Consider the following 13,290-nt stretch of genomic DNA (forward strand, 5'->3'; position numbering starts at 1 on the left):
ACTGTGAACTTACTTATTGAAGGCAGCTTGACCCCAAAGCTCAGGGTTCTTGCCATCCAGAATGGAGGATATGAGTGAGCGGGTAGCTTGGACTTCCTTCTCAAAGGAAACTTGACAGTAATCTCACCATTTTATGTGTCAATGTCTGCATGGCCAGCTGCGTTTGTAAGGAGATGCCAGGATTCATCTAAACCTCTTTTGATAGGCCTCGTAGATGGTCCACACGCAGGAATTTTAAAAGCACAGCCAGGATGCCTCTCCTTTGGGCCAATATTGCCAAAGCCTGTGGCTGCCACAGAAGAGTTATCTCATTAGGAATGGGTAGCTCCCAAAATACCCCAGAGTGAAGGTGGCCTGTTGTTTATAAAACAAGCGAAATGTGTCCTAAGGCCACAGGAGCTCCTTGAGCCAGAACCTTAATCACCACGCCGAAGACACGCCATCCCAAGCCACGTGGCCGTATCTGCCGAGCACCACAGCACAGGCGCTGAAAAAGGTCCAAGTCCCATCCTGCTGCCTGGGAGGAATTCACAAGTGGCCTAATATTCCTGAGGGGTACTTCCAGAGGAACCACAGGTTACAATAAAAAATCTGCCTGAGAGCCCCTTGGTGTTTCCTTGTACGTTAAAATGTCTTAAGCAGTCACTATCAACTCGTCTCTGAACCTGTGTTAGTCAAGACCCTTGTTTTCAAGGAACCCTAATTCAACTCAAGCTAATTTAAGCTAATGGTGGAGGCACTGATACGGTGGCTGCAAAAATGGGCCTTTCAAGCATAAGAACAATTGTGAAGATGGCCCAGGAACAGACAGTGTTTGCTTCTGTTGTGCTACAGGAACCTACTCATGGCACCTAACAACAACAACAGCAACTATGGTTTCAGGGGAGAAATACCTGGTAACTTGTGTCACCGAAGAAAAAAAATTGTAGTCAGTACAATCAAACACCTCAAATAATGTGAGTCCTTGATCTGGAAGGTTAGGGTTATTGTCTCATGAGACATACCAGTTCATTAGACTAATCACATGTTTGGTGCTTCTTTTCTACCTCCAAGTTCATGGGGTAGTACCTGGAGCAAGCAGCCATCCAAGACCCACAATTAGTGTCGAGGCTCCTGGCATAGGAGAGGAAGGAGAGTTGGGCTAGAAGGAGGATATGCAACGTACGGCTAATTGCCTCCATGAGCAGCTCCTCCTTTGCCATGAAGCCAGACGGTGCCTGACTACCATTACTGAACATGCTGATCAAAGATTGTGTAGCAGAATCCAGATCAAAGGGAGGGAAATGCAGAGCAGAATTTCAAATCCTCAGACTCAAGAGTTTCACAAACAATGGAGGCTGGATGAACTCTGAGATCACCTTTGAAGCTTAAAACAATACTATTCCCTGAAGTCTTCTATTTTTTTTTTCATACACATATTTCATTTTATTGATTGCAATCCCTGTAAAGTAACATCACTTATCCTACTTCCTCCCAATGTTTTTTTGTTTGTTGGTTGGTTTTGGGGGTTTTTTTTCCTTTTTTTAAAAAACAATTTATTAGGGGCTCATACAACTCTTATCACAGTCCATACATATACTTACATCAATTGTATAAAGCACATCTGTACATTCTTTGCCCTAATCATTTTCTTTTTTTTCTCCTCTTTTCTTTTTTTACATTTTATTAGGGACTCATACAACTCTTATCCCAATCCTTACATATACATACATCAATTGTATAAAGCACATCCATACATTCCCTGCCCCAATCATTCTCAAAGCATTTGCTCTCCACGTAAGCCCTTTGCATCTGGTCCTCTTTTTTTTTCCCCTCCCTCCCCGCTCCCCACTCCCTCATGTGCCCTTGTCCCTGAAGTCTTCTTAAAGACAAACAATCATTTATTTTAACTCGTAAGATGTATCTGCGTGGAACATGGTGCTCTTTTGAGGTCTGTCTATATGGAATCAAATAAAAAATCATATAAGAACCTGTATTAGGTTCAACCTTCCTAAAGCCGCCACCCTTTCAGACAGTTCATGTTGTGGTGATCTCCCCCCCCCCCCCAACCATACAATTATTTTCGTTGCTGCTCCATCACTGTCACTTTGCTACTGTTATGAATCAGGCGACCCCTGTGAAAGGGTCATTCAACCCCCATAGGGGTCGCGACGCACAGGTTGAGAACCGCTGGTCTAGAGACACAAAACCAGTGGCACTCGTGTATATATAAGATGGAGCTTTGTGAACAAGCGGCCGTCGAGCTCAGGAGCATGAAAGCCCACATGGAAGACACACACCAGCCTGTGTGATCATGAGGTGTCGAAAAGATCAGGTATCAGGCATCAAAGACCCCAAACAAAAAATCATATCATTGTGAATGAGGAGGAGTGTGTAGTGGGGACCCAAAGCCAATCTGTAGGCAACTGGACATCCCCTTACAGAAGGCTCAGGGAGGAGATGAGCCAGTCAGGGTGTGATGTAGCAATGATGAAACATACAACTTCCTCCCTGCCCCTCCCCGACCACTATCATGATCCTAATTCTACCTTACAAGTCTGGCTAGACCAGAGGATGTACTCTGGTACAGGTAGGAACTGGAAACACAGGGAATCCAGGTCGGATGATCCCTTCAGGACCAGTGCTGAGAGTGGTGATACCGGGAGGGTGGAGGGGAGGTGTGGTAGAAAGGGGGAACCAATTACAAGGATCTACACATAACCTCCTCCCTGGGGGACTAACAACAGCAAAGTGGGTGAAGGGAGATGTTGGACAGTGTAAGACATGAGAAAATAGTAATAAATTATCAAGGGTTCATGAGAGAGGGGAGAGCGGCGGTGGGGGGGGGGAATGAGGAGCTGATGCCAGGGGCTTAAGTAGAAAGCATTTTGAGAATGATGGAGGGCAACAAATATACTTTACACAATGGATGGATGTGAAACAGAAGCAGGGAGATCACAGGCAAGGAGGTACCGAGTGGTGGGTCCAAGGTCTGGAGCACATGGCAGGACCCTGACCTTCCCAAGGTCTGGGGCCCACATGGGGCCATGCATGGAGGCAAACCCAGAGCCCAGCAAAAACAGGAAGACAAAGCACAAGAGAGAGAACGAAGTGCCCCGTGTCTGTTTTATTAAAAAGGCCACATCCCCAAGGAGCCATCATCAAGCTGTGATCTGATCGATATGTTGGACCCCACCCCGATCGTCATACAGGTTCGAGGTGACTCACAGCTAACCTCCACAGAACCTTAGCGGGCGGAGTGTTTGCACGAAGAGAAGAGCGACAACTCAGACAGGAGGGTGAGGATCCTGAAGAGCGGAAGAAAATCATCAATGTCACTGACGCACAGAATTTTTTAAATTGGTGTCTCTTCTGTTGTGTATATTCAACAACAAAATTAATTAGACTGCAATTTTATATTACGTTATATTATATGTTATGTATAATATATATTTGCAGCAATATATATGTGTATATATACATGTTATAGCCAAAAACTCCTATGAGGTCATTCTAGTCCAGTGGTTCTCAACCTGTGGGTCGTGACCCCTTTGGGAGTCGAACAACCCTCTCACAGGGTCATCCAATTCATCACAGTAGCAAAATGACAGTGATGAAGTAGCAACGAAAATAATTTTATGGTTGGGGGGGCTCACCACCACATGAGGAACTGTATGAAAGGGTCGCAGTATTAGGTTGAGAACCACTGTAGTGTGTCCCATGGGGTCGTTAACCATAGGAATCAATTCAATGGCACTCGATAATGACAACGTTGAATAACCTCTCCTCGAAGCTAACAGAAATATTTTCTCCTTAGGGGGGTTCCGGTACCAAAGAACCCTAACCAGCACTCTAAGTGATACCAGCTCCAGGCAACCATAGCGTCTGCAGGTCACAGTTGCCCTGGAACAGATCAGAGGCAACGATTCTTCCTTAGGATTCAGCAGCCATTGACCAGTTTCTAATCTAGCTTCAGTGTCATGACTAGGCCACACCGAGATCTGGCTCTCTTGGCCCGCCTTTGACTTCCACACCCTCTTGCTTCTTGTCCTTCCACGTCTCAGCTCCTGGCCAGCATCTGCTTGAGCTGTGTATCATTGTGTGTCCCGTGTGTCCTGTTTGTGTTAGCTCCTGACCGTTTCCTCAACTCCACTTTTACCTCCACTTTCAATGTCCTTACGAGTCCTCTTTCTCTGCGTCGCACTGCCAAGATCTTATCTAAGACGATCTCAATAGCTCAGTCCAGCCCCAGTCTTCTACAGTCAGTCGGTTGTGACCAGCCAGAGACAGGCCCATAGGGTAAGACGAGATTAGGGTGAAGGGTTGGTGCTCAGAGAAGGGAGGAATCGAGACCCAAAATGTACCTTCTTCATGGTCTGAAATAACTTGAATAATTCTTTCTAGGAGAAGGTGATGCAAGAGTCAGTAACTGGGGGTGGGGGGCGGGTGCTGGTTCCAGTCGAGGACCCTCATTCTCACTGGGAGAGCAGGAGTGGGGCTTCAGGGGGGCCAAACCTAGCTCTCCTTCACCCCTGTTCTTCCTTCCTCACAGTGGGACCTGGTATGCACACACAAGCACTTGCCCCAGCTGAGTCAGGCCATATACATGGCAGGGTTGGCGATCGGAAACCTGGTTTTGGGGATCTTGGCAGACAGGTGAGTGTCGGATCGAGGAACAAAGGCGTGGGCACACCAGGCTGGCCATGGATGGGAGGCTGATGTTCATGAGAGGCCAGGGGGAAACAGAAGACTGATCCATTAGAGCCTAACCGTGTCTGGGAAGCTTGTCGGGATCACTCCATAGTCCCTCAGTACCTGCCATGCCTCCTCGTTTCAGTTACTCAGCACGCCTTGTGAGGGATACACCAATGGGACTCAAGCGCATTTCCCCGCGGAAGGAACTGATGTTCAAGGATGCTAAATAACTTGTCCAAATGGTCTAGAAATAGCCCAGGAAAGCTATTCACTGTTAATTATGAGGTGCAGAATTGGAAGGGGGATTTTTTTTTTAAAAAAACGTTTCCTTCTTTATTACTGCATTGTTTAAATTTCAATAATAATTCACTACTTTTGTCATTTATAACCCATGGTTTCTGACTCCCTGAAGAAGTATCTTTCCACCACCTCTGCTTTGTGCATGACGTATGGGTGTCATCGAAGCAAACATAGATGTCAGACTCAGTCGGAACTGGGAACAGTCTTAGATGTGCCCTATCGTCCAACCGGTTTATCGGCATATCACTCACCTGACAAACCATTCAACGATGGCATCAATAGGAGCTGCACCGTGATCCCCACAATCCCTTTTAGAACATTGTCTTCAGTCTTGTACTCAGCATCATTCATTCCCCATTTCCCCCCAACCTCCCCTGCCCTGCCCCCAAGGAGTCATTGATCCAGTCACTGCTCCTGTAGATTTACCTACTCTGGATTTTATATGCAGAAAACCCTTTAAAAACAAACAACGGGGTGGGGGGGCAACACAAACAACAAAGTCAAACATATACAAAGTTTCCATCAAACAAAGTATTAAAAACTAAAACAAATGCCAACGGGCCACAAGGAAAATCAACAGAGAGGGTGCAAAATGTCGACCTCTCTGCTTTTACAACAATCCGCTTTCCAGTGCGTCCTGCATATGAGCAAGGCCACTCACCCCCGGTCCATGGTCAGAGGGGGACTGCCCAGGGGCTTAATCCAGGGGGGTTTCTCCTTCAGTTTTTTTAAAGCATTCAAATGGGTCTCAGGGGAGATAAAATGATCAGGCTTTACATTTTGACCTACCTATGTCTGACGTAGTTGACTTTACAATGCTCCGTGTCTGATAATAGGCGTATTCCCGCCCCTCAACTATGATCTGAGGGCATTCACTGGGGGCTGAATCCACGGGTGGATCCTGGAAATGGATTCGGGGTTTCCACTCTCATTCATAACCTTTTTTGCAAACCAGGAGTTCACAAGTTAAGCTCTGAGGCCACTTACCTCTTCAGATTTGGATTATGTTGTTTGCAATCTTTGGAGCACGCCGCTGGTGCGCTTCTTCCACGTGGGCTTAGTTGATGCCTCACTTAGATAGATGGCTGCTTGTCTGAAAACAAGCCTTTAAGACCCCAGATGCTATTCTTTCTGCTAGACAAGCACCACCTAGTTTTTTCCCAACACTTTCCTATAGCACCCATATCTTCAGTCATCTCTTCATCCATCCAGCAGAGCCACGTCATGAGAACTAACTGTTCTTATATTGGAACCAGAATTAAGTGCAAGCCCAAAATATATTCATGCATCTATGGTTTATATATGCCTCTGGTTCTCCTTAGAGACATCATTGTCATTTTATGTTAGAGAATATTATCAATCATCCCAGAAGCACCGATATCACTGCCATCAAGTCAACGCTGACTTGCATTCACTCTATGGGCAGGCTAGAACTGCCCCTGGGAATCTCTGAGCCTGCAAATCTTCACAGCAGTAGAAAGCCTCATCCTTCCCCTGCAGAACTGGCTGGTGGTTTCGAGCTGCTGACCTTACAGTCAGCAGACCAATGTGCAGCCACTATGAATAGGTCGTGTCATTCACTTAGCCAAGGGTTCAGATGTGCTTTTTGCTACATGTCTACAAGCATGTCACACAGCATGCTCGTTGTGTTAGTCCAGGTTGGCTAGAGAAACAAATGCAGGGAGACACTCACATGTGTATAAGAAAGAGCTTTCTATCAAAGAGCAATTGTATATTAAGAAAACATCTCAGCCCAGTCCAGATCAAGTCCACAAGTCCAATAGTAGCCCATATGTCTGATACCAGTCTGTAAATTCCTCTTCAGACTCACACAGCACATGCAATGACACAGAGTGCAGAAAGATCACAGGCCAGTAGGTGGAAAGTCTTGTGGATCCAGTGGCGGTGTAAGCATCTCAGCGCTGGCAGGGGTCTCACGTGGCTCCTCCAGCTCCAGGACTCTGGTTCCATCAGCATAGCTCCATGTGGCTTGTCAACAACAACATGTAGCCGAGAGAGTGTATCTGGCCGCCAGTGAACTATTTATCTCCATGGCGCCTCCAAATGAGGTCATCAAGCTGCGACCTGATTGACAAGCTAGACTCCGCCCCTTCCTCAAGTTGACAGTAGATTATGTCACTTCCCCACTCTTGGTCTTGGTTTTCCTACTGAAGAAAAGAGAGGTGGTGGCCACAAGTCCCCAGGGTCTGTCGAGGGCTCAATTCGAGAATGAGGGCTTTTGAGCTGGAACTCAATGCTTGTCACCCTGACCTTAACCATCTTTCAGGCCAAACACAATTTTAAAAAGAAAATCATAGGGTGGGACGTAGGGGTGTGCCTCCCATGGAATAAAATTTCAAGCATTCGAAAAGTGGTTGAAGGTCAGGCATGCACCAGGGCAGCGATCTTCGGTGTCAAGTATAAACCATCGTCACAACTGCCTTGGAACATTGTCCTCAAAAGAGAAATAAAAGAGCGCAGCCTGAGACTGACTCTTGAAAAGTTTGACAGGCGTATCACCATCAGTCAATTGCAGAATTCACCTCCACCCAGGGTGGCAATTCCTGAAACAGGAGAGACTGTCAAACATCGGATTCCCAGATAGTCAGCAAACCCCAGTCATCTGGGTCATCTTCAGCGTGACCCTGTGATTCTAATGAGAGGGCGAGAGCATCAAGACACGTGAGAGGGGTGTTTTCCATGGAAAACTTCTCTTAGACGTGAAAATAGCTCATGGACTTGGCCTGCCAGTCAGAGGGTTGGAGATTAGAGTCCACCCAGAAGTGCCTTGGAAGGAAGGTTTGGCAATCTGCCTCCAAAACCAGCAACTGAAAACCCTACGGACACATGAGATTGCCGGGAGTTGGAATCCACTTAGTAGCAACTGGTTGACTTCAGTTTACTAGGTTCTATCAGGACCCTGGACAGCAGCAACCCAACAAGGCTCCAAAGACTCAGGACCCCTAGCTCCCAGTCTTCCTCTTGTCTCTGCTTAGCCTCTCAACACCTACCTCATGATCACATCAACCTCACAGATATTTGTCAGCTATCCCAGAGCACCAGTGACACAACAGCTAGGGACCCAGAGGCGGGGAAAGAAGAAATGTGTTCTAAATCCATCTTCCCTCTCCCCCCATAGGCTGGGCCGCCAGAAGCTGCTGAGCTGGGCCTACCTGCAATTAGCAGTAGCCGGCTCTTGTGCTGCCTTGGCACCCAACTTCCCAACCTACTGTGTTTGCCGCTTCCTCTGCGCCATGGCTGTGAATGGCATCAACTGCAACTCCCTAACGCTGAGTGAGAGGGGCTCTGGGAGGGTGAGGCTCATGCTGCATCATAGACCTCAGCTCTTTCCCTGAGGAGGAAGCTGAGTCTGCCTGTCCCCGTATACCCACCTGTCAAGTCCTTTCCTGGAATATGGCTCGTTACCAGGGCAAAAAGAACTCAAAAACATGGTCTATTTGGTTGTTCTGGCTTTGGGGAGGTGGCAATTCACCACCACCTCCCCCCCACCCCCCGATATTTAGGAATCTCTGAGAATAGAACACACTTGGCAGACACTGAACTGGGTTGCTTACAGAGGTCAAACTCTGAACTTTTAATTCAACCTTCATTTATCCAACGAACTTTCCAGACCTTCCTTTGTGTCGGACCCTGAACTAAGAACCCAGAAGTGACCAAGGACACTGCCATAACCTCACAACGTTAGCAATCTACTTATGTGCTATAATTGGGGCTGAGGACCGTTCTGGGAATTATAGGAGCTACAAAATGGGGTGTTCGGTCATTATTTCAGAGCCCTCCAAAAAGTCCCCCAGATGTCACTTATGACATAAAAGCTCAGAACTCAAAGATAGTGAGAGGCAGGGAAAGAGAGGGATATGGTGTCGGAGCACAGTCCTCGACAGAAGGAATCAAATCTACAAGGGCCAAGGGCTAGCAAGTGTGGACCAAGGGAGAAAGTGGAAAAGGAGTTAGATGGCCTGAAACTCGCTCATCTGTTTTCCTCAGTCCAAGCAAGGACGTAACACAGTGGTCGATCTTTGATAGTTGCTAAATTAAAATGAGTTGGGGAAAGTTTAGGGAGTGGCTATAAACAGGTAAAAGAGATTGAGGGAAACAAAATCAGAACATTGGGGTTGGAGACATTGAATAAGAGCCTATCTGGGATTTTGGAGCCTTCTGACTGATTCCTTGCTCATTGAAACAACACACACACACACACACACACACACACCAAAACTGTCTGTGGTCACATGATCCTTGCCTTCTGAGTTACCTAGAACGAAAGCTCCCCACCTAGAGGAAGATGCTCTTCTGCCCCGTGATGAGGTTCTTCTATCCTGGAAGTAGCTTCTCCCCGCCACGATCAAACAAACTACACAAGTACTAACTTCTACCTGAACTCGACTCTTCTCTTCTCCTCAGGCCTGGAGTGGTTACCAATCCATGCCCGGCCAGTTCTGGGCCTCCTAATAGGACTTTTCCCCAGCCTGGGCCAGCTTGTTCTAGCTGGTGGGGCTTATGCCATCCCCCAGTGGCGCCACCTGCAACTGATGGTCTCCCTGCCCTTCTTTGGCTCCTTCATCTGCTCCAGGTACGTGGGCTCTGATGGCGGGTAGCGGATTTATAGTAAGTCATAGATGAGCACTGCACCTCCTATGGTACTTCCAACCTTCCCCCCAGTATCAGAGAAGATAGAAGCAGAAGGAACCAACGCCCAGGTTGATAGGTGAAGAAGACGTGGTCCAGAAAGGGGTGGGACTGTCTCAGATGCCCTAAGAAAGCAGCAGCGCTCCTGGGTGTAGAGTCCAAAATTCCCAACTCCCAGCCTAGAATACTTTCCAGACTTCCAACGTACCTTTCTGTACTGATCTGCACTTCTCTTGAGAGCCTCAAGTCTCCCTCTCTCTCCCTATTAATCCAAGTGAAATCCAACCCACCTTCCACCAACAGATTCTTCATTGAGTCTGCCCTCTGGCTCACCACCTCTGGAAAACTGGACCTGGCTCTGAAGACCCTCCAAAAAGTGGCACAGATCAATGGGAAACAGGAAGAGGGAGCCAAGCTGAATGTGGAGGTGAGACTCCCTGAGACCTCCCATGATGCCCCACCACCACCACCACCACCAGGCTTTCTCGACCTCACCCACATCCCACAAACCAGAGTACCTGGTGATTTCTAGGGCAGGGATGGATGGGAGAGTTCCCAGAGAAGTTCTAGGCCCTGGGCTTTGCCTACCTCGGCAGGTGCTCCAGGCCAGCTTACAGAAAGATCTGCCCATGAGCCGAGGCCAGGCTTCGATGTTTCAGCTGCTGTGCTGCCCTGCCATTCGCCGCCTCTCTCTTTGCCTTTTGCCACTGTGGTAAGTCCATCCAATTCAGGCAAATCAGCAAACCCATCAGCTGATCAACAGACTGTAAAAACAGGACAGGCTGGGAAGGAAGGAGAGTAGCGTGATCAAAACTCCTACCGTTAAACACCCCCTCCCCCCCACACCGATCAGCTAACCAAAGCCCGCACCTATCAAAAGGGGGTCTCTGAAAGCAAAACAGGGGAGGGAAGGGGGCCTGTTGCTAAATTCTTCTGCTGGGTAACTTCGAAATGTCGTCTAAAATCCAATCGATAGTAGTCTCTCTTTCAGAATGAAGGGATGGTTTTCTGGTGGACAACTGAAAGGTTTAAAGTAAATAAATAAGCCACTCACAGGGGACTGAACAGAGGCTGGAGAATTTGTCAGCAGTACTTGCTATGCAGCTGTGACATGGCTGTACCCAGAGGCTGTCTTCTCTTCTACTGCCCCAGCGTCACAATCTTCTTCAGCTTCTTTGGCATAGTACTGAGCCTGCAAAGTTTGGGAATGAATATCTACCTGATCCAGGTCTTCTTTGGAATTGTGGACCTGCCTTTCTATTTCTTGAGCTTCTGGACCACCAAATCACTGGGTCGAAGGCTTAACCAAATGGGCACGATGGTGGTGTCAGGAATCTGCATAATGGCCTGTGCACTGGTACCCCTTGGTGAGCACACGTCCCATCCTTTCTCCTGCCCTCCTTCTTGCCCAGACCTCGTCCCATGATTGACCCAAATCCCAGAACACGGAGGGTGGAGAAGGCCCAAGACCTCTCAAAGCCTGTCTCCGAACTCTCACCATGTCCATTCCATTCCAGATCAATTGTTCCTCCGCGTCCTGTTGGCCGTGTTAGGGAAAGGCTGCATAGCTGCGTCCTTCAACAGTCTCCTCATTTACATAGGGGAGCTGTACCCCACAGTCATGCGGTGAGTGAGGTTTGGGGGAGGCGTCCTGAACCAAATCATCAGATGCTGTCTCGCCCAGAACCCTTCCAGACAGAAAGCACTCAAAAGTCCATACATTATATTTTTTTAAGGCGAAGGAAGGAAAGCAAAAACATACAGAAAGCAGGACAAAAAGATGGAATAAATAAGGCCAATTATGTCAGTGACCACAATAAATATAAAGTGATTAAATTTGCCAGCTAAGAGACAGAGATATCTCAAGTGCATTTTTTATGTTTGTACTCTTTACAAGACTCCTTTAAAATGTTAGTGCATGAAAATGTATACTGCATGGGAGATGGGAGGAGATATAACAGGAAAGTAGCAACTAGAAAAAAAACAGGTAAAAATATTAATGAGTCAAAAATATTTTTAAGATGTAAAAGTGTAATGACTAAAACATGACTCTAGAGACAAACTGTCTGAGCCAAATGCTTACGTCCCTGGAAAACAAAGATAATTGCAATCATTGTTGCAAAAATCAATTAAATTGAAGCAAAAAATGATATTTGGCAAAGTAAAAAAAAAACTTTGAAAATATCCATGGAATAGATAAATCCCTGCTAAAAATCAAGACGACAGATTGAAAACACAAGTAGTATTAGGAATTGTAAAGAAGCAAAATTCTAGATCTAGGGAGATTAGGAAGATATAAGAAATCCAGGAGCATGTTTATGGTGGTAATCACACTGCTAGATGAAATGGACACATGCTTACAGAAAAGTAATATAGAAAAAATAGTCCTAGAAGGAAGTAGAAGTTTGCTTGTTGCTGCTGTGAAGTGCGGTCACATCGGTTCCACCTCCTAGCAGCCCTCTCCTGCGCCATCCTCTCAACCATCCTTACGTTTGAGCCTATGGTCGCAGCCACTGTGGGGATCCAATTTGCCTACAACCTTTTTCTTTTCATTGCTCCTCTATTTTGCCAAGCACGGTGCCCTTCTTCAGGGGCTGTTCCCCCCCTGATGCCATGTTCACGGTACAGAAGACCAAGTCTCACCCTCCTCCTTGAGAGCACTCTGGCTCTGCTTCTTCCAAAGCAGGCTCGTTTGGACTGTTGGTGCCCAGTGTCTTTCACCAACACCATAATTCAAATGCATCACTGTGGGGCAAGGCCAGCCCCCCACAACTAATCGTGGGTTCGATAGGCGCAATTGTACCGTTAAAATATATAGAGATGGATTATAATAAAGTCATAAAGAATAAGGAGAGATAGAAGAAAGACTGAAATAAAGAAGTCAGACACATTCCATGGTAGCATGCTCCCCTCAGCTCCTCTTCCTGGTACCAGGCAGGGGAGAGAGAGCAGGAGAGGGGGAGGGGAAAGAGGATAAGGGGAGAGGGAACAGGGGAGGGAGGGGGAGAGAGGACCAGAAGAGACCCAGGGGGGGATGGATCGGGAACCAGGGGAGAGAGCTCTTTATTGCTAACCCAGGCTTATATATCTTTGAGGGGGGTGCAAGCCCCCTAATTACAGGTAAAGACATAAGTCACAGGGAGGGGTTGTACTACAGGTAATACAAGGGGAGGACAATCTAGGGGTATACACGCAATAGGAAGGAGAGGGATTGGGGACACACATGTGACAAGATGGGCGGATCCCAGATTCAGGATGGAGGCCTAACTTTGGATGTCACCGAGCAGGTTCAACCTGTTCTCTGGCTCTCCATGGAAACCGTTATCAGTAGGGCAGTGAACCCCACCTACAGTGGACTAGATGCCTTCAGGGAGAATATCTCTAACCATCTGACCTCCCACCATGTGCTGGCAAAACAGCCTCTAATATTTGGCTTATCTTTGGGGGAGACAAAGCTGGGGCAAAGTCTTCTTATGTCTCACACATCAATTCTTCTTTGATCTTTGTTATCCTTTGTCAGCTTTGGCAGATGTAAAAGGCAATTAATAGACCATGGCTTGAGTCAGGGACATTCTCTCATCAAAGTGGTATCTTTACTCGTTAGCACTAGGAGTCTTCTGCAGCAGATTTGCCCCGTGCATTACGTCATTTGATGTCTTGACTGCT

The 13,290-nt window shown here is 47.2% G+C and overlaps 1 protein-coding gene across 1 annotated transcript in view; it reads left to right on the forward strand.

The window, feature by feature from the left end:
• Nucleotides 1–13,290, forward strand: part of LOC142445591 (solute carrier family 22 member 6-like) — a 46,465-nt gene that overhangs the window by 1,931 nt on the left and 31,244 nt on the right. The window contains exons 2-8 of the mRNA XM_075547549.1: nt 4,532–4,635; nt 8,114–8,268; nt 9,400–9,568; nt 9,928–10,051; nt 10,221–10,336; nt 10,777–10,991; nt 11,142–11,250. Of these exons, the coding sequence (XP_075403664.1) occupies nt 4,532–4,635; nt 8,114–8,268; nt 9,400–9,568; nt 9,928–10,051; nt 10,221–10,336; nt 10,777–10,991; nt 11,142–11,250 (992 nt within the window). The remainder of the gene's footprint in view (nt 1–4,531; nt 4,636–8,113; nt 8,269–9,399; nt 9,569–9,927; nt 10,052–10,220; nt 10,337–10,776; nt 10,992–11,141; nt 11,251–13,290) is intronic.

This window comes from Tenrec ecaudatus, chromosome 4 (assembly GCF_050624435.1).
Source record: "Tenrec ecaudatus isolate mTenEca1 chromosome 4, mTenEca1.hap1, whole genome shotgun sequence".
Lineage (NCBI taxonomy): Eukaryota > Metazoa > Chordata > Mammalia > Afrosoricida > Tenrecidae > Tenrec > Tenrec ecaudatus.